Source organism: Auxenochlorella protothecoides (assembly GCF_000733215.1).
Source record: "Auxenochlorella protothecoides strain 0710 unplaced genomic scaffold scaffold61, whole genome shotgun sequence".
Lineage (NCBI taxonomy): Eukaryota > Viridiplantae > Chlorophyta > Trebouxiophyceae > Chlorellales > Chlorellaceae > Auxenochlorella > Auxenochlorella protothecoides.
Genome location: NW_011934415.1, coordinates 37,415 through 59,633, shown reverse-complemented (window position 1 = coordinate 59,633; position 22,219 = coordinate 37,415). Strand labels below are relative to the sequence as shown.

The 22,219-nt window shown below is 67.2% G+C and overlaps 7 protein-coding genes across 7 annotated transcripts in view; 4 read left to right on the top strand and 3 right to left on the bottom strand.

Annotated features, from left to right (window-relative positions):
- F751_5297 (DNA gyrase subunit A) overlaps positions 1 to 3,420 on the top strand; it is a gene marked incomplete at both ends in the record, with an annotated part of 5,551 nt that extends 2,131 nt beyond the window's left edge. Inside the window, 7 exons of the mRNA XM_011403097.1 lie at positions 21 to 319; positions 596 to 907; positions 1,080 to 1,506; positions 1,620 to 1,747; positions 2,029 to 2,681; positions 2,860 to 3,120; positions 3,247 to 3,420. Of these exons, the coding sequence (XP_011401399.1) occupies positions 21 to 319; positions 596 to 907; positions 1,080 to 1,506; positions 1,620 to 1,747; positions 2,029 to 2,681; positions 2,860 to 3,120; positions 3,247 to 3,420 (2,254 nt within the window). The remainder of the gene's footprint in view (positions 1 to 20; positions 320 to 595; positions 908 to 1,079; positions 1,507 to 1,619; positions 1,748 to 2,028; positions 2,682 to 2,859; positions 3,121 to 3,246) is intronic.
- Positions 3,421 to 3,759: 339 nt separating this feature from the next.
- On the top strand, positions 3,760 to 5,967 carry F751_5296 (RuBisCO large subunit-binding protein subunit alpha, chloroplastic; the record flags this gene model as incomplete). The annotated part of the gene is made up of 3 exons (XM_011403096.1): positions 3,760 to 3,780; positions 4,116 to 4,227; positions 4,418 to 5,967. 3 exons carry the CDS (start codon positions 3,760 to 3,762, stop codon positions 5,965 to 5,967), a joined length of 1,683 nt encoding a protein of 560 aa, XP_011401398.1.
- Positions 5,968 to 6,354: 387 nt separating this feature from the next.
- On the bottom strand, positions 6,355 to 7,753 carry F751_5295 (hypothetical protein; the record flags this gene model as incomplete). Its single annotated transcript, XM_011403095.1, has 4 exons — positions 6,355 to 6,602; positions 6,949 to 7,461; positions 7,553 to 7,589; positions 7,688 to 7,753. The coding sequence occupies 4 exons, from the start codon at positions 7,751 to 7,753 to the stop codon at positions 6,355 to 6,357; spliced, it is 864 nt and encodes a 287-aa protein (XP_011401397.1).
- Positions 7,754 to 8,038: 285 nt separating this feature from the next.
- F751_5294 (hypothetical protein) lies at positions 8,039 to 8,735 on the top strand (the record flags this gene model as incomplete). Its single annotated transcript, XM_011403094.1, has 2 exons — positions 8,039 to 8,104; positions 8,565 to 8,735. The coding sequence occupies 2 exons, from the start codon at positions 8,039 to 8,041 to the stop codon at positions 8,733 to 8,735; spliced, it is 237 nt and encodes a 78-aa protein (XP_011401396.1).
- Positions 8,736 to 9,115: 380 nt separating this feature from the next.
- Positions 9,116 to 13,974, bottom strand: F751_5293 (Histidinol-phosphate aminotransferase 1, chloroplastic; the record flags this gene model as incomplete). The annotated part of the gene is made up of 13 exons (XM_011403093.1): positions 9,116 to 9,394; positions 9,582 to 9,708; positions 9,823 to 9,971; positions 10,112 to 10,209; positions 10,390 to 10,564; positions 10,762 to 11,079; positions 11,409 to 11,796; positions 11,908 to 12,109; positions 12,592 to 12,645; positions 12,874 to 12,994; positions 13,185 to 13,323; positions 13,470 to 13,582; positions 13,960 to 13,974. The coding sequence occupies 13 exons, from the start codon at positions 13,972 to 13,974 to the stop codon at positions 9,116 to 9,118; spliced, it is 2,178 nt and encodes a 725-aa protein (XP_011401395.1).
- Positions 13,975 to 14,925: 951 nt separating this feature from the next.
- On the top strand, positions 14,926 to 19,075 carry F751_5292 (Vacuolar protein sorting-associated protein 54; the record flags this gene model as incomplete). The annotated part of the gene is made up of 7 exons (XM_011403092.1): positions 14,926 to 15,093; positions 15,567 to 16,003; positions 16,140 to 16,267; positions 16,583 to 16,792; positions 17,019 to 17,929; positions 18,077 to 18,379; positions 18,527 to 19,075. The coding sequence occupies 7 exons, from the start codon at positions 14,926 to 14,928 to the stop codon at positions 19,073 to 19,075; spliced, it is 2,706 nt and encodes a 901-aa protein (XP_011401394.1).
- A 295-nt stretch (positions 19,076 to 19,370) lies between these two features.
- F751_5291 (Structural maintenance of chromosomes protein 2-1) overlaps positions 19,371 to 22,219 on the bottom strand; it is a gene marked incomplete at both ends in the record, with an annotated part of 8,282 nt that continues 5,433 nt past the window's right edge. Inside the window, 6 exons of the mRNA XM_011403091.1 lie at positions 19,371 to 19,415; positions 19,526 to 19,735; positions 19,863 to 20,005; positions 20,252 to 20,558; positions 20,793 to 20,937; positions 21,064 to 21,186. Coding sequence (XP_011401393.1) covers positions 19,371 to 19,415; positions 19,526 to 19,735; positions 19,863 to 20,005; positions 20,252 to 20,558; positions 20,793 to 20,937; positions 21,064 to 21,186 — 973 coding nt within the window. The remainder of the gene's footprint in view (positions 19,416 to 19,525; positions 19,736 to 19,862; positions 20,006 to 20,251; positions 20,559 to 20,792; positions 20,938 to 21,063; positions 21,187 to 22,219) is intronic.

Sequence of the window (22,219 nt, the reverse complement as noted above, 5' to 3'; positions counted from 1 at the left end):
CCTCTCCATCCTTTCTTCAGGTACACCGAGTGCCGGCTGCAGGCGTACACCGGCGCGGCGCTGCTTGCGGACCTGGAGGCCGAGACCGTGGACTTCGTGCCAAACTTCGACGGGTCGGTGCCGGAGCCGACCGTGCTGCCGGCGCGGCTGCCCAACCTTCTGGTCAACGGCTCCTCGGGCATCGCGGTGGGCATCGCCACCAAGATCCCCTCTCACAACATGCGCGAGGTGGTGGCGGGCCTCAGGGCCCTCGCCCGAAACCCGCGCATCTCCACCGCCGCGCTCATGCGCCACATCCCCGCGCCAGACTTCCCCACGGGTAAGTTGTTGTTTGGGGGGGAGCTGAGGGTTGAGAGGGGGTGAGGTAGGCGGGCGGGGGGGATGGGATGGGCCAAGGAAGATTTGTGTTGAAGGGAGGGCTGTCAAATGCCGTGTCACCTTTGTGGGTCTCTCTCTGCACCAGCGTGTCCGTGCAGTGCAGTCACGCTCAGCATTAGTTCGACCCCTCCTCCCTGCGCGCCCACCCTTGCCTCAACCCAGCTTGTGTGCAGCCCTCTCTCCACGCTCGAAACCCCTCCCTCCCTCCCACGTCCAGGCGGGGAGATCCTGCTGTCGCCCGCCATGGCCGACACGTATGCCATGGGGCGCGGCACCTTCACCGTGCGTGCCAAGCTGCGGATCGAGGACGCGGCCAAGGCCCCCACTGCAGGCCGCCGCGCCGGCGCTCGGCACGCTGGCAGCGGCCGCGCCGCGGTGGTGCTGGAGGAGCTGCCGTACCAGACCAACAAGGCGGCGCTGGTGGAGCAGATCGCGCGCCTGGTGGACGCGGGCACGCTCATCGGCGTGTCTGACGTACGGGACGAGTCCGACCGCGACGGCATGCGTGTGGTCGTGGAGGTCAAGCGAGGTGGGTAGGGTTGTGGGGGGTGGGGCCTGGGTGCCCTGCGCATTTGGGGCCTTGCATCCCATGCAGGCCTGGGTGGCGCAGGCCCGGGGCCGGCCCTGCCGGAGCGCGCGTGTGCTACGACCAGACGCCCTCCAACATGGCCTCACCCCACCGTCCAAAACCTCCACTGCAGGCTTCGAGCCGGTGCTGGTGGTGAACCAGCTGTACAAGCACACGGCGGTGCAGGGCCGGTTCAGCTGCAACATGGTGGCCCTGGTGGGGTCCATGCCCCGCACGCTGGGCCTGCGTGCCTTCCTGCAGGAGTGGCTGGACTTCCGGGCGACGGTGGTGGCGGCGCGCGCGCGCGCGGCGCTGGGCCGTGCCCGCCGCCGCCTGCACCTGGTGGACGGCTTCCTGCTGGCCCTGCGCGACATCGAGGGCGTGGTGCGCAGCGTGCGCGATGCGGCCGACGGCCCCGCCGCCGCCGCGGCGCTGGTGGCGCGCCATGGGCTCAGCCGCGAGCAGGCAGACGGCGTGCTGGGCCTGGCGCTGCGCCGCCTGACCTCGCTGGAAAGCGGGAACCTGGAGGAGGAGGCGGCCAGCCTGAGGGCCAGGCATGTGTGTGTGCTGGGGGTGGGTTGGGGATTGGGAGGGGGTTTGACTGCTCCAGGGCCCTGAGAACAAGGGGTATGTACACATTCAAATGCTGTCTGAAGCAACCCCCCACCCTCAGGGTTGCTGAGCTGGAGGCCTTGCTGGCCAGTCAGGATAAGGTGCTGGACGTGGTGGTGGCCGAGGCGGAGGAGATCGCCGAGAAGTTTGGCCGCCCACGCCGCACGGCCCTGGTCTCGGAGGACCCGGGTGAGTGGGGTTTTGTGGGTCGGGGTTGGGTGGGAATGCAGTCTGTATGATCCAAAAGGCTGGGTCCGAGGACACCTGGGGCGCGCAGCTGCCCTGGCGCCCGCCATCACAGGCGGCATGATTCTCTCATCGACCAAACTGCTGGTGGCCATGCATATGCCACTGGCCTTGTTGTCGAGAAACCCTGGGTGCGCCCAGGCATGGTAAAAGGACACCATCCCGCCCTTCGATTCAAAGCCCAAATCCCACCTCCCCCCCCACCCTAAACTCCCGGACCCCAGGCTCCAGCGGCGATCTGCAGACGGAGGATGTGACCCCCAACGCGCCCTCCCTCATCGTGTACAGCCGGCGCGGGTACATCAAGCGCATGCGCACCGACGCCTTCTCGGTCCAGCGCCTGCGCGGCCGCGGCAAGCGCACCACCGGCCTGCGCGATGATGACAGCGTGGAGGACGTGGTGGCCGTCAACGACCACGACCGCCTGCTCCTCTTCACCGCCGCAGGGAAGATGCACGCGCTGCGCGCCTACGAGGTGCCCGAGGCCTCCCGCACCTCCGGCGGCACCGCCATCAAGTCCCTGTTTCCCCGCATCGGCGTGCTGGCGGCAGTGCTCCCCTTGCCGGGCGAGCCTGTGGCTGTTCCAGGCGGCAACAGTAGCAGTGCCGAGGACGCAGACGCCGACCCCCCCCCGCCGAACGACGACGTCGTGTTACTGACCAGCAAGGGCCTGGCCAAGCGCGTGCCGCTGGCGCGCTTCGGCCGCATGTCGCGCCACGGCAAGCTGGCCATGGGCCTCACCGAGGGCGACAGCGTCAGGTTTGTCTGCACCGCGGGGGACACCGACTCCATTCTCCTGGCCGCCAGCACCGGCTACGTCATCCACTTCAGGACCTCCCTCCTCCGGCCCTCCAGCCGGGGGGCGGGCGGCGTGAAGGTGGGACCCTGCCGATCTGACGCTCGATCTTAGCAGGCCGCTGATGACCATGCATAGACGCCCCCCCCCCCCCGCCCCCCGCATTCCAAACTCACGCCATGCCCTCAACAACCCCCGCAATCAACCCCACCCACCCTCAAAGACCCCATTTCCCCCCCTTTTCTCTTTTTGTACACAGACAATGCTGCTGCGTGGCGACGCCCACCTGGTGGGCATGGGCGTGCTGCCCTGCGGCGTGGCGGCCGAGGAGGAAACCGAGGCCAATGGGCCCGAGGAGGAGGCCGAGGCCTCCAGCGGTGAGGAGGAGTACGAGGGCGAGGACGACGAGGAGGGCCCCGCGGCGGCCGCCGAGGAGACGCCCGGCCCCTGGCTCCTGCTGCTCACGCGGCGGGGCCTGGGGAAGCGCGTCGCGCTGGCCGACTTCCGGCTGCAGGGCCGCGTGGGGCGCGGGCTGAAGGCCATCAAGCTGAACCCCGGCGACGCGCTGGCGGCGGCGGTGGTGGTGGGTGGCGAGGGCGGCGGGGCGGTGGCCATCGACCGCGACGGCAGCGTGGATGGGGCCGAGGCGGAGTCTGGCGACTGCACTGATGTCCTGGTGTCCACCGAGAACGGCCTGTCGGTGCGCCTGGCGCTGGGCGACATCCGGGTGCTTGGCCGGGCCGGGACCAAGGGCCACCGCGTTCTCAAAGTCCAGCCGGGCGACGCCGTGGCCAGCGCCACCCTGGTGGGCCGCGGGTAGTTTTATGGGCAGGCCGGAGCGGCAGCGACGCCTGGGGTGCAGGGAAGTGTAGGCCATGTGCATGTTTAAGAGGGTCGTGGTGGCTCTTGAAGGGTGATGTAAGGCCAAGACATGGCGGAAGGGTACCAAAGGTGGATCCGCCGGGGCATGGGCTGGCCGGGCCATGTTCTCGGCTACATTGGCCACGGGGAAAGAACCATTTTCAGGATAACGCATGCACGGGTGCGAGAGGAAAGCACGCGCGGCACAGGAACGCATGATCGGGGACTTGTCCGGGAGCGCAGCGCCTCCCTGCCTCTTCTCCACTCCGTGTATATACAGAATCGCGATATAAGCTCGATGGTGCTGGCCGCTATTCAGGTTGGCTGGGCGGGGTGGGCCCGACACCCGCCATATGTGCAGCACCACCCCCCCCCCTCCCACGGCACTGCATGCCCACCCACCACACCCACTCACCCCATCGCAGGCCTCTAGTGCCATGCTGGCACGTCCATTCACTGGAACACGGACCCAGACCAGGCCCGTGCGGGGTCCCAGGGCGGGTCGGAGGTGTGCCCAGGTACTTTCTGGAAGCGAGGGTTGGGTGGTGCATGGGAGGGGCATGGAGGTGCCGAGACCCCACAGGACGAAACGATTCTGTTGGTTCAGATGGCATAATGCAATGCATCCTGATTGGCCCTCCTCCATGCCCCCAGATCGTGCGCGCGGAGGCCAAGGACATCCTGTTCGACAATGACTCCCGTCGCAAGATGCAGATCGGCATCAACAAGATTGCCGATGCCGTGGCCGTGACCCTCGGCCCTCGTGGTACGTGTAGAGTTGGGAACATGGAGTCGTGTATGGCTTGAGGTTTTGCTCATGCATGTGGAGGACAGGGGTGAGGGATGGCACTGCCTTTCTCACAGCACCTTGCTCCAGCGCTCATCATGCACCCCTGGCATACCTGAGCCCAGCTCCACCACCTCCCTGGCCAACACCCCCACTCACAATTCTGCAGGTCGCAATGTGGTTCTGGAGCAGTCGTACGGCACTCCCCAGGTGATCAACGACGGCGTGTCAATCGCGCGCGCCATCGAGCTGGAGGACCCTGTGGAGAACGCGGGGGCGCAGCTGATCAAGGAGGTGGCGGGGAAGACCAACGACACCGCCGGGGACGGCACCACCACGGCCACGGTCCTGGCGCGGGAGATGATCCACCTGGGCCTGCAGAGCGTGACGGCGGGGGCCAACCCGGTGAGCATCAAGCGCGGCATCGACAAGGCCTGCGCGCACCTGGTGGCGGAGCTGGCCAGGCGCTCGCGTCCGGTCAAGGGGTCGGACGACATCCGCGCCGTGGCGGCCATCTCCGCGGGAAACGACGAGAGCATCGGGCGCATGATCGCCGAGGCCCTGGACAAGGTGGGCGCCGACGGCGTGCTGTCCATCGAGTCCAGCGCCAGCATGGAGACCACGGTGGAGGTGCAGGAGGGCATGGGCATCGACCGCGGCTACGTCTCGCCCCAGTTCGTCAACGTGCCCGAGCGCCAGCTGGTCCAGTTTGACAACGCGCTGATCCTGGTCACCGACGCCAAGCTGGAGGCCATCAAGGACATCATCCCCCTGCTGGAGCAGGTGTCGCGCCTGTCGCGCCCCCTCCTCATCGTGGCCGAGGACGTGACCGGCGAGGCCCTGGCCACGCTGGTGGTGAACAAGCTGCGCGGCGTCATCCAGGTGGTGGCCATCAAGGCGCCCGGCTTCGGCGAGCGGCGCAAGGCCCTGCTGCAGGACATCGCCATCGTCACCGGCGCGGAGTTCGTGGCCAAGGACCTCGGCATGAAGGTGGAGAGCGTGACCGCGGAGCAGCTGGGCACGGCGCGCAAGCTCACCGTGGCGGCGACGAGCACCACGCTGATCGCCGACGCGGCCAACCGCGATGAGATCGCGGCGCGCGTGGCCCAGGTCAAGCGCGAGCTGGCGGAGACGGACAGCACCTACGACTCGCAGAAGCTGGCGGAGCGCATCGCCAAGCTGGCGGGCGGCGTGGCGGTGATCAAGGTCGGCGCCGCCACTGAGGCGGAGCTGGAGGACCGCAAGCTGCGCGTGGAGGACGCCAAGAACGCCACCTTTGCCGCGGTGGAGGAGGGGATCGTGCCTGGCGGCGGCGCCGCGCTGCTGCACCTCTCCGAGCTGGTGCCCGACTTTGTCGCCACCCTGGAGCACCCCGAGGAGCGCCAGGGCGCGGCTATCCTGGGCCAGGCCCTGCGCGCGCCCTGCCGCATCATCGCGCAGAACGCGGGCGTGGAGGGCGAGGTCATCGTCCAGCGGCTGCTGGGCAAGGACTTTGGCGTGGGCTACAACGCCATGCACGACCGCGTGGAGGACCTGCTGGACGCCGGCATCCTGGACCCGGCCAAGGTCACGCGGTCGGGGCTGATCAACGCCTGCTCCATCGCGGGCATCATGCTCACCACCCAGGCCGTCATGACCGAGCGGCCGCGCAAGGGCGGGAAGGCCCCGCCCCCCGGCGGCATGAGCGCCGCGGGCATGCCCGCCGGCATGACCATGTAGAAGAAAGGGAGGAAAGAGCTAGTCGGTGAGGGTACCACTCGGGATGTTGGGGGGGACGATCACCCCCATCCTCTCCCGAGCGTGTGCCCTGCCCTGTGTCGGGCAGGGCACCGCACCATTGGATGTAATCGAGTCTGCACCGTGCATCGAGTGGCCAGGGGGAAGGCCTGGCCCAGGAGGGGGCCTCGGAGAGGGCAAAGAGTGCTCTAGAGGCTGACCAACAGGCACAGCGTGACCCCCCCAAGCAGTACATGCGGGGCAATACAGTTACAGTCGTCGCACATTTGGGGCAAGGGGCGGGACCAGGCAGGACCGCCCCCGACAAGGGCATCGAGGTGGTCCTCCTGGGCACACAGGTCAGGGTCAAACAAGGGGGACACACAGGTATCAGCCCTCCAGCCGGTGCAGGGGCAGGGGCGGCTGCGTCAACGCCTGGATTAGGCGCGCCGGCGAGTCGACGTGGGAGAAGGCGCGGAAGCGCTCCTGGTGGAACTCGTGCTGCGCCGCCCGCGCCTGGACTCCCGCGCTTTCCACCAGCGACGCCACGTCCGCAGTCAACATGCACAGGCCCTCCACCTGGAGGGCCATGTGCGCGTGCACCTCGGCGCGCAGCGCGCGCAGTGTGCCCACCGCCTCTGGCTCCGGCTCCGGCGCCGGCGGGGCGGGGCCCGCCTCAGGCTCCTCAGGTATGAGGCCGCCGGCGACGCCGCTGCTGCTCCGCACGCTCTCCAGCAGCGCGTGCCATTCTTTCTCCTCCTGCGCAGCAGCGGGTGAGAGTGGGTGAGTGGCTGGCGAGTGCTGGAGGGAGCTTGGGGGCCTAGCACCGGGCCCCAGCTCTGGGAAACGGACACATGCTCGGGTTTCGATGCCATGATAAGAAGCAGCTGGAGGGCATGAACCCCGAGCAAGGGCCCACCGAAGCCCATCCTGGATACCCTCCTCCCCATCAGCAGTCCCATCCGACACCAACCACCCACCAACCCACATCGGCGTATCGCGTGAGTCGGGCCCTCAGCCCCGCCTTCCGGGCCTGCAGGTCTGGCGCAAACGACTCGGCGCTGTGATCAGGGGGTGCCGCATCGTCCCGCGCCTCCCAGACCTGGCAGCCCAGGCGCCCCGCAGCCGCCTCTGTGCGGATGCGGAGGAGGAAGCGCTGCAGGATGGAGGTCAGGGCCGTGGTCACGGCCTCGTCGGTGCAGGTGTCCAGCACCGTCTCGCCCACGCTGGCAGCCACGGCCGCGAGGCGGTCAGCAGGCTCTGCGACTTCCGGAAGCTGGCTGGTGTGCTCCTTCAGGTACCTTCTCACCGCCAGCTGGGTGGCCAGGGAGGGGCAGGCCGGTGGAGGGGTGGGTGCGGGGGGCGGAGGCCCTGGGATGGGAGGGCCTGGCGTGGCCACCGGCGTGGCATTGGGAGGCGTGTTCTCGATCCCCGCAACCGGGCTCTGCTGTCGCCGGCGCTTGTAGGTGAATCCGTCCACCTCCACCACCTCATAGCCTGCGGACGGGCATGGATGGGAGGTCTGGCATGCGCATGGGTTGGCAGAGTACTTGCAACTCCGCTCTTCTCCGGGATGAGGGTGCCTCACCGTGCACGATGCCTTTCACGACCTCCCGATCCGGCTCCTGGGGAGTGGTAAAAGATGAGGTTGTTAAATTGGGAGAACGAGGATGATGTTATCTCTTCGCTGACTCCCGCGCTGGACAGCTCGGCGGAAACTCACCTGCACCGTCGTGCTCCCCTCCTGCAGCTTCAGCACGAGCTTCACTCTGGGAGTGCGGGAGGTCATCTTAGCTCTTTTCCAGCCATGCACGGCTTCCGGGTGTCATGAATTGGCCCGCCAGGTGCTTCGAGTCGCGGTCAGTATCCGTCCGCCTGTCGCAATGTTGTTCAATACTTGGACGGCCTTGGAAAGAAAGCTGGAACATCGTAACCCCGGAGGGGACAAGACAGAAAAGCTCGCGCCCTGCGTATTCTCAGCAGCAGGCCCCGAGGCACTTTACCTTTCACGTTCTCGAGTCTTGAAGGGATACGTCTCTGAGGAACTCGCCGTCGGCCGACAGTCTTCCCAGGGATGGTGCTATCCCGAAGAGCCTGCAGCTTACTCTTGTGTCTAGCGTGCGTGACTGCCATCTCCCTGGTGAGATGAGGGGGGGGGGGCTCTCACGGGGCTGTTCTACTGATTACCGCGTGCGGACTGGGTCTTTTGCTTGTGCTGAGTACCCTCTTTGGAATTGCCGACCGGTGCTCGCAGGTAACAGTCCAGGCCCTCGATAGCGACCAAGGTGTGTGAAAGAGTGCAGGGATCGTGGGGCTGTGTCGTTTGGGTGATATAATCCCACCAACCGCCCTCCAGCCAGTTCTGCTCAGCACCCCCTCCTTCCCCTTGCCAGGAATCTCGTCGCTCTTCAGCAGGATGGCCAGCACCGAGGAGACGGAGGCGTGGCCTGACCTGGTGCGGACCCTCAGAGTTTTGACAAGCTAGCTGGGGATATACTTCCTCATTGGGTTGATGGAATGCCAAGGGGAGATACTTTGCATGAGCTCCTGGCTCAATGACTGTTCACCATCACCTGATGTTAAAAAACCTCCCCCCACAGGTGGGCATGGACAAGGACGAAGCCAAGGCCAAGCTGGAGCGCGCCTTCCCAAACCTCAAGGTCTTCACCGTGGGTCAGGATCGGGTGGTCACCATGGACTACCGCCGCGACCGCGTCCGCATCTTCCACAATAATGAGGGTAGCGTTGTTCGCGTGCCACGCCTGGGGTGAGGCACCCCTTGCAGGCCTCGACCGATGATCCTCCCCGCATGCAGTGTCCGCAGCCTGGGAGCATTCAAGCTTCCTGTCCAGCCTTTTGCCGTGTACAACATTAACCCAGATTCGCCCTCCCCCTTGTCTGTCTGTATGGCCACGGCGCAAGTGTAAATTCTCAGTACTGTGACAGTTCATGTGGCACCACTGACACAAGGATGCAAGGCCGAGCGGCAGGTCTTGGTGCCCACAAGGCTTGTCTCTCGTGCAGAGGGGTCCTGGAGGGAAAGGGCCATGCAGGGCCCCCAACACAGGCCTCTTGACGCACGCACTCCTGTGCCCCCTCAGGCTACCTGAGAAGGGGCAGGTGTGCCAAGCAACCCCGCGGCCTCGGGCCGTCATTGCAGCGCCACCAACGCAGCGATCAGCTTGTCCGTGTGCTCCGGTTTCCCCACGCTGATGCGCACGCAGTCCTGCAGGTCCGGGGTGCTGTAGTGGCGGATCATGACGCCGTACTCCCGCGCCAGGCGCTCCCTCAGCGCCGCCGCGTCGCGCCCGTCGGTCACGCGGCACAGCAAGAAGTTGGCGTGGCTGGGGAAGGGGCGCAGGTAGGGCACCTGCTCCAGCAGGGCTGCGCTCAGCCGCTCCCTCTCCACCACCAGCAGGTCGCGCACGCGCTGGGACGAAAGGGGGGCGGGGGCATGGATGAGGATGTGCAATGTTGGTGGGTGGGGAGTGAGGATGGGCAGCAGCTTCCCTGCCCCTGCTAGGTGCAGACATGGGAGACGACTCACAGAGTGCCCAAGACCGGCCCGAGGCCCGGCTGCTGCAGCCCTGCCCCACCATAACCCCCCTCGCAGCTACCTCTATGTAGGGGATGTTGCGCATGGCCGCCAGGCCGGCCACCTGGGTGGCCACCGTGACGTTGTAGGGCTGCTTCGCCCGCCACAGCACCTCTATGAGGCTCAGGGGGAAGGCGCCGTAGCCGAGCCTGGGAGGGAGCAGTTACATTTGAGGGATGAGGGTGAGTGCTATCTGCTCGGATGCCAGCTCCATCCCCTAGTGAGACAACAAACCACACAAGACCCCACACAGGCCCGCTCACCGCATGCCAGCCAGCGCGGCACATTTGCTGAAGGTCCGCAAAACAATGAGGTTCTCATACTGCTGCACCCAGCCCATCTTTGAGGGCTCGTCGGAGAACTCAATGTATGCCTCGTCAAATACCACCAGCACCGGGAGCTCCAGCAGCTCCTGCGGATTGGGACATGGGGGAGGGCAGCATGCACGGGGCTGCTTGTGCAATCTGGGGTTCTGAGTCCCTCCACGGTCACATGTGGACCCATGTACAGGTCTCCTCCGTTTGTGAAGCCCTTCCACAGTCCTCAACCTACCAAAATATCCTCGTCTGACACAATGCTCCCATCTGGATTGTTGGGGGAGGTGAGGAACAGGATCTTGGGGCGTACCTCCTCCACCGCCTTCTTGATGCCTGAGTGAGACAGGAGGGGAAGCTGAAAGGTGCAGTTGGTCACCTGTCCATTGGACAGGGTCATGGCATGGGTGCTCAGTCACAGCACGGCCTCGTCCAAGCTGTCGTCAAAGGCACGCATGCAGAACCTTCATGCTCGGCAGCAAAAAACATCTGCGCCATTGGCCAACCGCTACGCACCCTTGATGTCGAGCCTGAAGCCGTCCAGACGGGGGACGGTGCAGACACGCGCGGCGTTTACCGCCGCATCGTAAGCATACATGGTGAATGTGGGGGGGCAGTCCACGATGTACTCCCCCGGCTCGAGCACACACCTCATGATGAAGTCCAGCAGCTCGTCAGCACCGGCGCCGACCTGCGTGCGGCGGCATGGGAGGGCGGCTGGGTGACACCGGCGGACACAGTGGCTCAGAAGGACAACGCATCATGCTGGCAGAGCAGGGCTCCAGACACACTTCAACTCCCCACAGCATGCATGCAGGCCGGCAGGTATGGCATTGTGCCACACAGCCTGGCAACCCCACCATGCATTGCTCCGGCTCGGAGCCCTACCATGAGGTGCTCCACAGGGATTCCATGCCACCGAGACAGACCCTCGCACAAGGCCCTTGACTCCGGGTCTGGGTATATGTTGGGATACTCCAAGCTGGCAAGTGCAGCCGTGACCTCTGGGGGAGGCCCATAGGGATTCTCATTGGCGTCCAGCTTCACGATGTCCTTCTCCGCAAAGCCCAGCCGTGCGGAGATGACGTCCAGCGGTACGATGGGTTTGTAAGGGGCCAGATTACGAAGGTGAGGGCGTATGAATACCCTGGCATCCTTGACAGACGGCCTGGCTGGGGGAGGGTGGGCCAGCCTGGTCTCCGCTGCCTGGCAGGGTGTGAAGTGACGGCACCTCATGCCGGAGAGGAGGTCTGGAACCACCTCGCTCTCAGGAGTTGTCTGTGCCTTCTCCGTGATGGCCGGCTTGTGGAAACACCCCAGACGTGCCCGGTCCAACTGAGCCGGCGAGGCGTGACATGTCGGACATATGTCGTGAAGGGCCCCGGGAGTCGCATGGGAACACCCACCGGGTGCATTCGCATGTGGACACTTCTCTGGGGCCATATTGCACACGCATACCAAAATTTTCATTGTAAGAATATACGTTAAGGTAGATGTCCCGCCAGGGGAGCATCGGGCCAGTGGGCATGGATCACCTGTACGAGCTCTGCATGGGCTCCCGACCCCACCACATCGCCCACGCGCTCCGCCAGCTGCCCCTCCTTCTTGGCGAGGTAGGCAGCGCCCTGCTCCGCATCTGTACCGATCCCAGCCTCGCAGGCGGCGCGGAGGGCGGCCAGGAGCGAGGGCGCATCGCCCAGGGCCCTGCTCAGCGTGGCGGAGGAGGTGAGCATCTGGTCGGCCCCCTCGCGGTCCCCCTGGGACGCCAGGAGGGGCCCCAGCACGTTGAGCACCTGCGCGACCAGCTGCGTGTTGCCCACCCGTCGGTGTGCCAGCTTCAGACAGCGGCTGAGCACCAGCTTGGCGCCCACCGCATCGCCCTTGGCCAGGGCGAGCAGGCCCTGCGCCAGCATCTGAGCGGCCCTGTTCGTGGAGTGGGGAGGGGAGTTTTGGTGGGAACTGCACCATGGCAACTCCAGCATGGCTTTGCACCGATCAACAACGTCAGCCTTGGCCACCCACGCTGCCACTCACCGCTCGTGGAGGGGTGACAGGGCCGGGTCTGTCCCAAATGCACGGAGGGCGGCCTCGGCGCCCTCCAGGTCGCCGGCTTCCAGGCAGTGCACCGATGTCTGGAACGCCGCCAGGTGGCGCACGGCTGGCGGCCCGTTCTGGCCAGAGGCTGCCAGCAGGTGCCGTGCTGCGGGGCCACGCCCCAGGGTCGCGAGGTACAGGCCTGCAGGGGGCCCATGAGGGCTGTGAGCCGACTGAGACCCTCAGAACTGCACACTGGAGCAATGCACTGTGCCCTTGCCCCAATACCCTGAATGCCACGGCACCCAGGGTTGTTCCTGGACGCTCCATGCACGGCCAGAGCCGATCAACACACAAGGCCCGCCCGCCCACCTGCGAGGAGGGTCCAGGCGGGGGATGGCTGCGGCTCCGCCCCGCCAGCCTCGTCGTCTGTGGACCAGGCATCGACCAACAGCCGAGCGGCGCCGGCCAGGTCGCAGCAGGCCAGGGCCTGCACCGCGGCCTGCCGCCGCGCGAGGCGCCGGGCCCAGGGTTGGAGGTCCGCCTCGGGACCGCCGGCCTCCCGCAGGGCGGCGGCGGCCGCCGCCGTCTTCCCGCTGGCTAGGAGGAGGGAGGCGTGGTAGGTGTGGAGCAGGGCGGAGAGCGCGGCGGGGGCGATCCACCGGTAGGGCCAGCGCGGCGCACCATCCCGGCTCCCAATCTCCAGCGCGCCCTGAAGGTCGACCAGGCTGGGGCAGTCTGTCCGGCGGGGGTGGTGAGAGGTTCTGAGATCAGGAGGGATTCGAGGGCCACTCATGCTTTGCACGCCTCCCATTTGCTCCGCCAGCACCAGAACATGCAGGTCGGGCATTGTGAGCCGTGCAAGGCGTCACGCACCTGGTGGCTGCAGCGCTACAAGCTCGCCTGCTTGGAGCCTGGCCGCCAAGGAGAGAAAACGCGCGTGCCAGGCCAGGGCATCCCCCGTACCGGCCGGGAGGGCGGCGGCGGCTGCCGTCGCAGCAGGTAAGGTGGCCCCCGCCTGGCTCAGCGCGGCGTCGAAGCGGCGGCGTGCCAGGAGCACCGTGCAGTGGCAGAGGTCGACCAAAACCTGGCGATCGGCCAGGGGGACAGGGTGGGTGGGAGTGCCCTGGGTACTGTCAGGTGGGCGACGGTGCCGGAATTGTCAGAGGAACCCATGGGGGAAACAAGCACCCCCTTCGATAGGGACCACGCTCGCTTGCTCGTGACGCTCCAGGCCCATCTGCATGGCCACAACAGAGGCCTGCCAGCCAGCATACCTGCTCCACGGCAGTCAGATCAGCCCTTGTGCCCTGTAGTTCCCTCAGGGCCTGGGTCAGCGCAGGCTCGTCCTCGCCCGCGGCCGCGCACTCCAGGGCACGAAAGAGGAAGTAGGAACGCCAGCGTGCGATTGTGGGCCTGCAGGGCAGGGGATGGGTGGGTGGATTACATAGAATATAGCAGATGCGGGGCAAGATTGATGGCTGCGATTGAGCAGCAAACTCTTGAAAACAGGCAAGGACTGGCCCTCAAAGTCATAGATACGACCTCACCCAGATCCTCACCTATCGGCCTTTGGACTGGCGCGTGCGCATGCTTCGAGCCCAGCGCGGAGAGCCTTCAGCTCCAACTCGGGCTCGCCCTGCGCTCGGTGGCAGTCTGCCAGGCAGTCGTGCAGCTGGCAGGAAATGGTTGTGGTTTCTTCATTGGATGCCCTCAGGTGCAGTGTCTGCAATGCAGAGGGGTAGGTAAGATGACGACAGGAGGTGAGTGCATCCCCATTGGACAGCAATCTTATCGCAAGAAAGTTGGAAGGGCACCCCCTCACTGCCAAGCTGCACCCACTGCGGTGTGGAGCGCCGACAGGGCCTCCGGGACATTCTCAAATCTCGCCAAGAGCAGGCGAGCCAGGTGAAGAGCTGCCTGTGCATACACAGGAGCTGTCTGAGTGGTGCCAGGTATGGCAGCGTAGCACCGGGCGGCAGCACAGTAGCATCCTTGGGCCTCGCAGGACTGCCCGAGAGCCAACAGGGCGGGGCCTGTACTCGTGCCCACCGATCGATCTTTCATCCAGCAGGATTTGGGAAGCTCATCATTCTGATAGACCAACGTTATGCAAGTGTCTGCCTGAGCCGAGAGCGGTCTGTTTTTGCTGATCTGACTCGCATGCGAATTTGAAACCCTGGCCAGTCCGCGCGCGAGACCAGGCCGGATGGGGGAGTTGTCCACCCGAAAGCGTTCCCAGATGCTATTCCGATGCAATCATCGAGCAGCTTTTGTGGCATTGCCTTTGTAGAAAGCTGAACAATACTATCACCGCTGTGGTTTGACGTCGGGCTTGCGCTCCTGCAGATCACATCTGGCGCCCCTGGCGCCACCCAGATGGCCTCATATTCCTTGGGGGCCCTCTACCATCAGAGGCGGCAACCCAGAAGATACATGATAATGTGATCGTCGGTTCATGCAATGGACCCGACGCTGAGGAAGCTGCGTCTGTTGGACCGCACCTCCTCGGACCCCAGTATCAGCCCCAGCAGCGCTGCCGCTGCTGCTGCCCAGGAACTACAGGCCGTGATCAACGACCCTGGCAATGCCAACTCGTGGGTGGCCTGGCCATTTGCGTCGTCATCGTACGAGGGTGATGGGCCTCCCCCGTCGCTGCCTCCAGATCAATACCCCAATGTGTGGCAGTGTAGAGGATGGCATTGGAGGGCGATGATGCAGGCGGTGATGCTGTCACTGTCCACAATCTCCTCATTGCGCAGCAACATCACGGAACTGCTGCTTCACCCACAGATCACCATCCGTGACTTTGAGGTCTACCTGCGGAGCTTGGAGACGGGGTTACCCCCCCGCCGTGAATCCCATGCCGCTTCCTCGCCGCAGCCGCTGTCTCTTGGTGGGTGACCGGATGTGCAATAGGCAGGGAATCAATGCGAGGGTTTGCTTCAGCTCCGCACAGGCCACCAAGTCTCGCAACCTGCAAAGTCCCCCGCCCCCCCCCCCCCCCGCGCAGAGGAGATGCAGTCGCTGACGGGGGAGGGCCTGGCCACCGCCCTGCGTGACGTCCCCGCCTTTTTCTTCGACGAGGGCTTTGACTTCGATTCGCCGGACCTCTGGCGGGCCGTGCCTGACCCCGCCGACCCCGTGGCAGGGGTGCAGTTTCTGGAGACCCTGGCGCAGTACCTGGTGAGGGGGCATTTGTAGGAGTCGAGGCTGTGGAGGGGAAGGGCATGTGTTGCGCCTGGGCACAGGTGGGTTTCCCATGATCTCCGCCCATCTGCACCCCTCTCATGCGCCATTGCTCCTTCTCTTCCGCGTCATGAAAGGACACGGTGGAGACACAGCTGGTGAGGGAGAGCGTGGCGCGAGCGACCTCGCTCTTCGGCGCTTCGGGCCACGTCGCGGCCGTGGCGGAGGCCGTGGCCGCGGCGGCCGGCGGCGCGCACTCTGCGCGGCGCGCGCTGTGCCCGCTGCGCGACGAGTTGGGCTCCGAGCTGGCGGCCTCGGCCGCGCTGCTGCGGCAGCGCCGGCACGCGCTGCGCGCTCTGGGCGTGCTGCGAGCGCTGGAGACGGCCGACGCGGCGCGCTGCGCACTGGAAGGCCTGCTCGGCCCCGGCGGCGCGGGCGCGGGCGGCGCTGACCTGGCGGCCGCGCTGGAGGTGCTGGGCGTGCTGCGCGGCGCGCTGACCACGCCAGGTTTGCGCCGCTTGCACTGCCTCCGTGGGCTGCCGGAGCGCTGCGCCGCCACGGCCGCCGCCGTGGACGCGTGCCTGGTGGCCGACGCCGTCGCGCTGACCACGCTGCGCGACCTGGAGAGCGTGACTGCGCATGCCGTGGCCAGGTTCCGCGAGGTGCGCGGACCGGTGGCGGCGCCGACAGGGCAGCGGGACGGGGCACGCACGGGGCCTGCAGCGGGGCCCCCTGCTCGGACGCTGGACGAGTGCCTGGCGGAGGCGGAGGCGGACCCGCGCCTGGCGGCACCGCCCGCGCCGGCCCTCCATTCCCTGGCGGCGGGCCTGGTGAGGGCGGGGCGAGTGGCAGAGGCCGTGCGCGCGCAGGGCGAGGCGGCCTGCGTCTCGCTGGGCGCGGTGCTGAGGTGAGGAGCTGGTGGGGGTTGGGGAGGGGTTGGTCGTGCCCATGTCTGAGACACGCCCCTCGGTGGTCTTGCGCGCAGGTAGACGCCGCAGTGCCCCATCCTCAGCACTCACAAGCACATCCTCCACCCCTCTCAGGCACGCCACCGCGGGCTGCTTGAGTGCTGCTTTGGCCGGCAGCGCGGGGGAGTCCAGCCCGCCACCGGCCGCGCACGACTCCTCAGAGGAGGACGTGGCGGCCCCCGCAATCCCCGCCGCGCTCTGCAGTTCACCAACATTCCCCGCTTTTCTGGACGCCGCGCTGTTGGCCATCGGCGTCGTGCTGCGGCATGCCGGGGCTCGGGCCGCGGCCATGCGCAGCGCGGTGGCCGCCGCCGGGGCCGACGACGCCGCGCTGGGCGCGTTGGGGGCGGCCCAGCGCGACGCGGCGCACCGCCTGTCGGAGGCCGCGGTGGCGGCCTGGGCGCGGGCGGTGGCCGCGCGCGGCGACGCGCTGGGCGCCGAGCTCGTGAGTCGGACGGCGGGCGCCGGCGCCGGGGCGGGGGCGCCGGGAGCCAGCGCATCAGAGCCATCGGCACCAGAAGCTCTGCCCGCCGAGGACCCGCTGGCGAGCGAGGAGGCGCTGGTGGGCGTGTATGCGCTCCTGGCCTCCTCCCAGCTCATGCTGGGCCTGGTGGCCGGGGCGGGGGTGCCCGGCACCAGGGTCCAGGCCATGCTGCGCTCCACCGCCATGCGCCACTGCCGCGCGCTGCTGGAAAGCATGCACGCCCGCCAGGTGGCGCGCCTGTCGCGTGAGTTTGGCGGAGGGTAGGGGGCGGGGCTTTGTCTGGCCCTCAAGTTGGCTGGGACTCTGGGATGTCTTGGGGCATGCGGTGGATGAGCATCCCTGCATCGGCCGAGTTCTGTCTGGCGGCCCAGCGTTCAGAACTTCTTTGGGAGCATGTCGACCAAAAGGTGCCACGTTCATGCCCTTGCCCACCGCACCACCTGCGACACCGGCGCCCCCAAAAACCGCAGACCTGCTGGATAGGGAGGTCTGGTCCCAGGCGGCTGTCCCGCCCAGCACCCAGCGCATCGTGGAGCTGCTGGAAAGCGAGGCGCAGCGCCTGCAGGGCGGCAGCGAGAGGGGCGGTGCCGAGCAGGATGGGAGGGAGCAGTCGGAAGGCCTGGAGGAGCTGGCCGGCGAGCCACGCGAGGGTGGCACTGGCGATGCGACCGGTGCCGATGGCTCCCAAGAAGCCTCAGAACCGACGGCCGACGAGCGCCGGGAACCACCTGGACCCCTCGAAGCGACAGTGCCTGCGCCAGCAGAAGCCAGCCCCAGCCCTTACCCCCCGCTGCAACAGCACCGGAGCCCGGCGACGCCCCCGGCCTCCCCACCGCGGTCCCCGCCCACCCTCACCGGGCTTCCGCCCCGCAGCCCGCCGTCGCCCGCCCCCCGCAGCACGAGCGACGCGCAGCGCTCGCCACGTGCGCAGCGCACCCAGATCGCGATCCCCGGCCTGCTGCTCAGCCCCGGCGCCACGGGGCGCTCCCCCGGCTCGGCCACCGCCTCGCCACGCGGCCCTGTGCCGCGCAAGTTCACCATCACCGTGCCCGACAGCCACACTGCGCTGGCGGGCGGGCGGGGTGCCGCGGCGGGTGCCGACCCCAGCGCCACACAGCCGCCCCCCGCCCCGACGTTGGCCGTGTCTGGCGAGGCCTTCGCCTGCGCGGGCGCGGCGCTGGCGCTGGTGCGCGCGCTGGGGGAGTACGCGGAGGTGGCTGCTGCGGCGCCGGGCGTCTGCCCCGAGGCCGGGCAGCGCGCGCTGGAGCTGCTGTCCCTCTTCAACTCCCGCGCCTGCCAGCTGGTGCTGGGCGCGGGGGCCATGGCCTCCGCCGGCCTGCGCAGCATCACCGCGCGCCACTTGGCGCTGGCCGCGCGCTCCGTGGGCGCGCTGGCCGCTCTGGCCCCGGCCCTGGCCCACGTGCTGGGCGCGGGGGCGGGGGGCGGCCCGCGCGCGGCAGCGCTGGCCGCGGGGTTTGCCCGCGCGGCGCGCGACATGCACCTCCACGCCGACGAGGTCTGCGCCAAGTTCGTGGGCATCATGCGCGAGCGGGTGGAGGCAAACCTGGCGGGCCTGGGCGAGAGCCTGAGGACCGCGGCGTCCGGGGGCGGGTGGCCAAACGGCGAGGGCAGCGTCGGTGTGCCGCGTGCCTCTGCCGGGGACAATGTAGGAGGCCCCTCAGACAGCAACAAGGGCACCGACACGCCCTCGCTGCGCTGCTTGCCGCCCCCCAGCGCCTTTGCAACGACCACCGCCCGCCAGTTGGCGATCCTGAGCGGCGTGCTGGGCCCGCTGCTCAGCGCGCGCCAGCTGGACGCCGTGTTCGGCCGCGTGGCGGGCATGGCCGCGGAGCGCTGCGCCGAGGCCTTCAGCACGCTGGAGGCGCCGGGGGCGGGCGGGGCGCGGTGGTCGCTGGCCGGTGCGGCGCGCGGGGCGCCGGGGCGGGCGGGAGTGACCGCCGCGGCCTTCGACCGCCAGGTGGAAAGCGACGCGCGCGAGCTGCTGGCGTGCCTGGGGGCGCTGCCCGTCGACCCGGTCGCCCTGGATCAAGCCCTGGAGCCGCTACGGGGCTGGGTGGACTGGCAGTTTGTCACCAAGCCGCGCCTGGCCGCGGAGCAGGCGCAGCAGGCGGAGCAAAGGTCGCCGGCGGAGCAAAGGTCGCCGGCGGGCACAAGGGGAGGGCAGGAGGGCGGCGGTGCGCCTGGTCAGGCCCTGTCAGAGGAGGCCAATGACTTACAGGAGGCCAACGAGCCAGAGGAGGGGAGGCCTGGCGCCTCCGATGAGACGTCAGTGCCTGCTCCGGAGGGGGACCAAGAGGACAATGACCTGTCCTCCCCGTATCCGAGCAGCAGCGGTGAGGCGGGTGAGGACGAGCGGCAGGACGAAGACGAAGGGCAGCCACCGGTCAAAGAAGAGAAACCTGGGCAAGACAGCCCCACTGCTGACGGTGTGGAGGGCACGACTTCTGACCGCGAACCGGACGCATCCGTGGCGCCGACCAGCAAAGCAGGAGAGCAGGCTCGATAAGCGATCAGTTCAGAAGCCAGGTGCCTGGGTCTTGGTGGCTGAGTCGCTCCCATTTCCATTGTGATGGGCACACCATGCCGGGCTTGCCCACGTCCCCGGGCACCCTCTCATGTGTCTGTGAGCCCTCACCGCCAGGTGTCCCTTCCTGCATCCCCCTCCATGTACTTGCTGCTAGCATTGCAACGATGGTCGTCAGAGTCTCACAGTGGGGTCAGTTGAAGGGAGGGTGGCGTGGGAATGCACAAGATTGTTGCCCAGCAGGGAGTGCATAGCCATACTCGAGACGGCCGGAGCTTCAGACACGCATGTTTTCCCTGAGTGGGGCCCGCTGGCTGGCCGCCTTTGACGGCCTGCAAAAGTGAAGGGGTCACACAAGGTTGGATCGTGCCGAGTCCCCTTGCGAGTAGCCATGCAGCTTGGAGCAGCCGTCACCGATAACACACAACAGACCCTGTCCTCCACGCGCCTGGCCTCCGTGGGCTTGTTCACGGTGCGGGAGACGTTGGACACGCCGTCCACAAACTTGGTGCGGAAGAGGACGTTGGCGTTGTTGAACATGCCCTCCTTCAGCGACACGACAATGAACTGGGACTGAGGGAAGTGGGTCTTGATCATGCGCCCGATGTTCTGGGTGTGGCTCAGGTCCAGCGCGGCATCCACCTGCGGGATGGTGGCCGTCGAGTGAGGGGCTGATAGGCAATTGAGCGGCAAGTTTAACGGTCCTCCTTGCCCGTGTGGGCACTCAGGGCGCAGACAGAGCCTTCCTCGGACTCGGTCCCCCGCCCACCTCGTCCAGGATGTAGATGGGGGCGGGCTTGAAGAGGAGCATGGCCAGGATGAGGGAGAGGGCCAGCAGGGACTTCTGCCCACCCGAGAGCTCGCTGAGGGACTCCTTCCACACGCCACCAAACGCCACCCGGACCTCCAAGCCTGTATGTCAGAGGAGGGGAAGGGGAGAAGGTGGGGGAGGTGAACATTCTAGGAGGTGTTGCCACAGTGTTTATGTGGGCAACAGAAAAAGTCGTCCGGCTGATCCTCGGAGGCAGGCTAGGCCCTTGATCGCTGGGGTCTGGCACGTCACTTCTTCTCCTTGTGTACACCCCGTGCTGCATGTACAGCCAGGCCCATCTTAGCCCTCCCATCCCAAGTCCCCCCTCCGACTCCCAGGATACTCACCCTGCAGGAAGGTCTCGCCCTCGGGCGGCTCCAGCTTGGCGCTCGTCCCCGGCAGCAGGGTGCTGAAGATGGCCCCAAAGTCGCCATTGACCTTGTGCCACGTCGTCTCCAGCGCCGCCCGCTTCTTCTCATCCAGCTCCTCCATGACTTCCTGGATCTTGCGCTTGTCGCCCTCCACCACGTCCCGCTTGCGCTTCAGCTCCCCGTACTCGGCCTCCGCCTTGTCAAACATGGCCATCACCTTCTTGTTCACCCGCTTGTTCATGCTCTCCAGGGTCTTGCATGCCGCCTCGTACTCCGCGTACGCCTGGGAGGTGGGGTGTTGGTGGGGGCACAGGTTTGGGTGGTTGGGTGACTAACGAGCGTGAGGGTGCGCGCCTGCTGAAAGGTCCTCATTCCCAGGGTATGAGTCTGAGCCGTAGCACATCACCCCTGTTCTTATCCGGCCGGAATCAGAAGGCTACTCGTGCACCGCGCCGTCAAAGCTTCATATAGAGGGCATGTTCAACCAAAGCCAGGTCCCTTCCACCTCGCCACTCACCTCCTCCGGGTCGCGGGCCGCAAAGTCATAGTCGGTGCCCGGCCGCCCAAAGTGCTCTCGCTCCGAGGGGATCCAGGGGTACTCCTTCTCCAGCCGCTGCTGCAGGTCGCCACTCTCCCCCATCCGCTTCTTGTCGGCATCAATTCTGGAGGTGGGAAGGAGGTTTTCATTGGGATCTGAGCGCAGTAGAGACAACCCTGGAGGGGCATGCAGGGTTGCGATCACAATCCTGGCACTCTGCACCTCCCTCCTCAACACAGTATCCCCTCACCGTGCCAGGAGCTTGCGCATCTTCGTGGATAGCTCCGCAATCTCCTCCTCCACCAGGACACGCGCCTTCTTCGCCGCCGCGATCTCTGAATACAAGGAGCGCAGTTGAAAGAAAGTTTGGGGACTGGGTTTGGGCAGTGTCCAGGTATCTGAGGGGTTCCCTAGAATATCCAAGCCACTGGCCTCTGCACATACCACGTCCCCAGCAGCCCCTCAAGCTCCACCTCAAGTCCGTTACCCTTCCCTCAAAGTATCACTAACTTTCATTGTACCACCCTCCCACCCCACCCCCCCGCCCACGGCTCCAAACTCTCCCACCCAAACATCACCACCCACCCGCCCACGGCTCCAAACTTCCCCACCCACCCTTGTCGCAGTCGTGCAGGCGGGCCTTGCAGGCCGCCAGCCGCCCCGCCAGCTCGTCGTACTCGGCCTTGCTGGCGGCGAGGGCCCGCGCCGCGCTTTCTGCCTCCGCCTCCAGTGCCGCCACGCCGTCACGCGCGGTCTGCACCCCCGCCCGCAGCCCCTCGCGCTCGCCCTCGGCCGCCTCGCGCTCGGCGGCCACCGCCGCCAGCGCGGCGGCGGCCGCACGCTGGCCCGCCTTGGCCTCCTCCAGCGCGGCCTTGCCGGTCTTGACCGCCGCGGCGGCCCGGCGAGTCAGCGCATCGCGTTCGCGGCCAAAGTTGGCGATGCCGCGCTCCAGCTCGGCCGCCGCGGCCTCCAAGAGGCCCCGCCGCTCCTTCGCCGCGGCCTCCGCCGCCGCTGCGCCTTCCACCTCGGCCTCCAGCGCGGCGACGGCGGCCTCCAGCTGCGCGGCCTCCGACCCCGCCGCACGCGCCTCCAGCAGCGCCAGCGCGTGGCGCGCCAGCTCGGCGGCGCGGCCCGCGGCCTCGGCGCGCTCGCGCGCCGCGCCGCGCGCGGCCGAGCCCCCTGCCGTCCCTGCCGTCACCGGCCTGGGCGCCCGCCAGCTCAGCCTGGGCCGCCGCAAGGTCAGAGGCGCACCTGCAGCCAGAGGGGCCGTCGCTTGTGTCGCTTGTTGCAGGGCGTCACAGTCACCGACCAGCCTTGGGTCCACGGTCCCCCAGGCTGGTCCCGCGCCCCTCTCACAGTCCTCAGGATTGTCACATGGCCCCACACCCCGCTCCCAAACACCATGG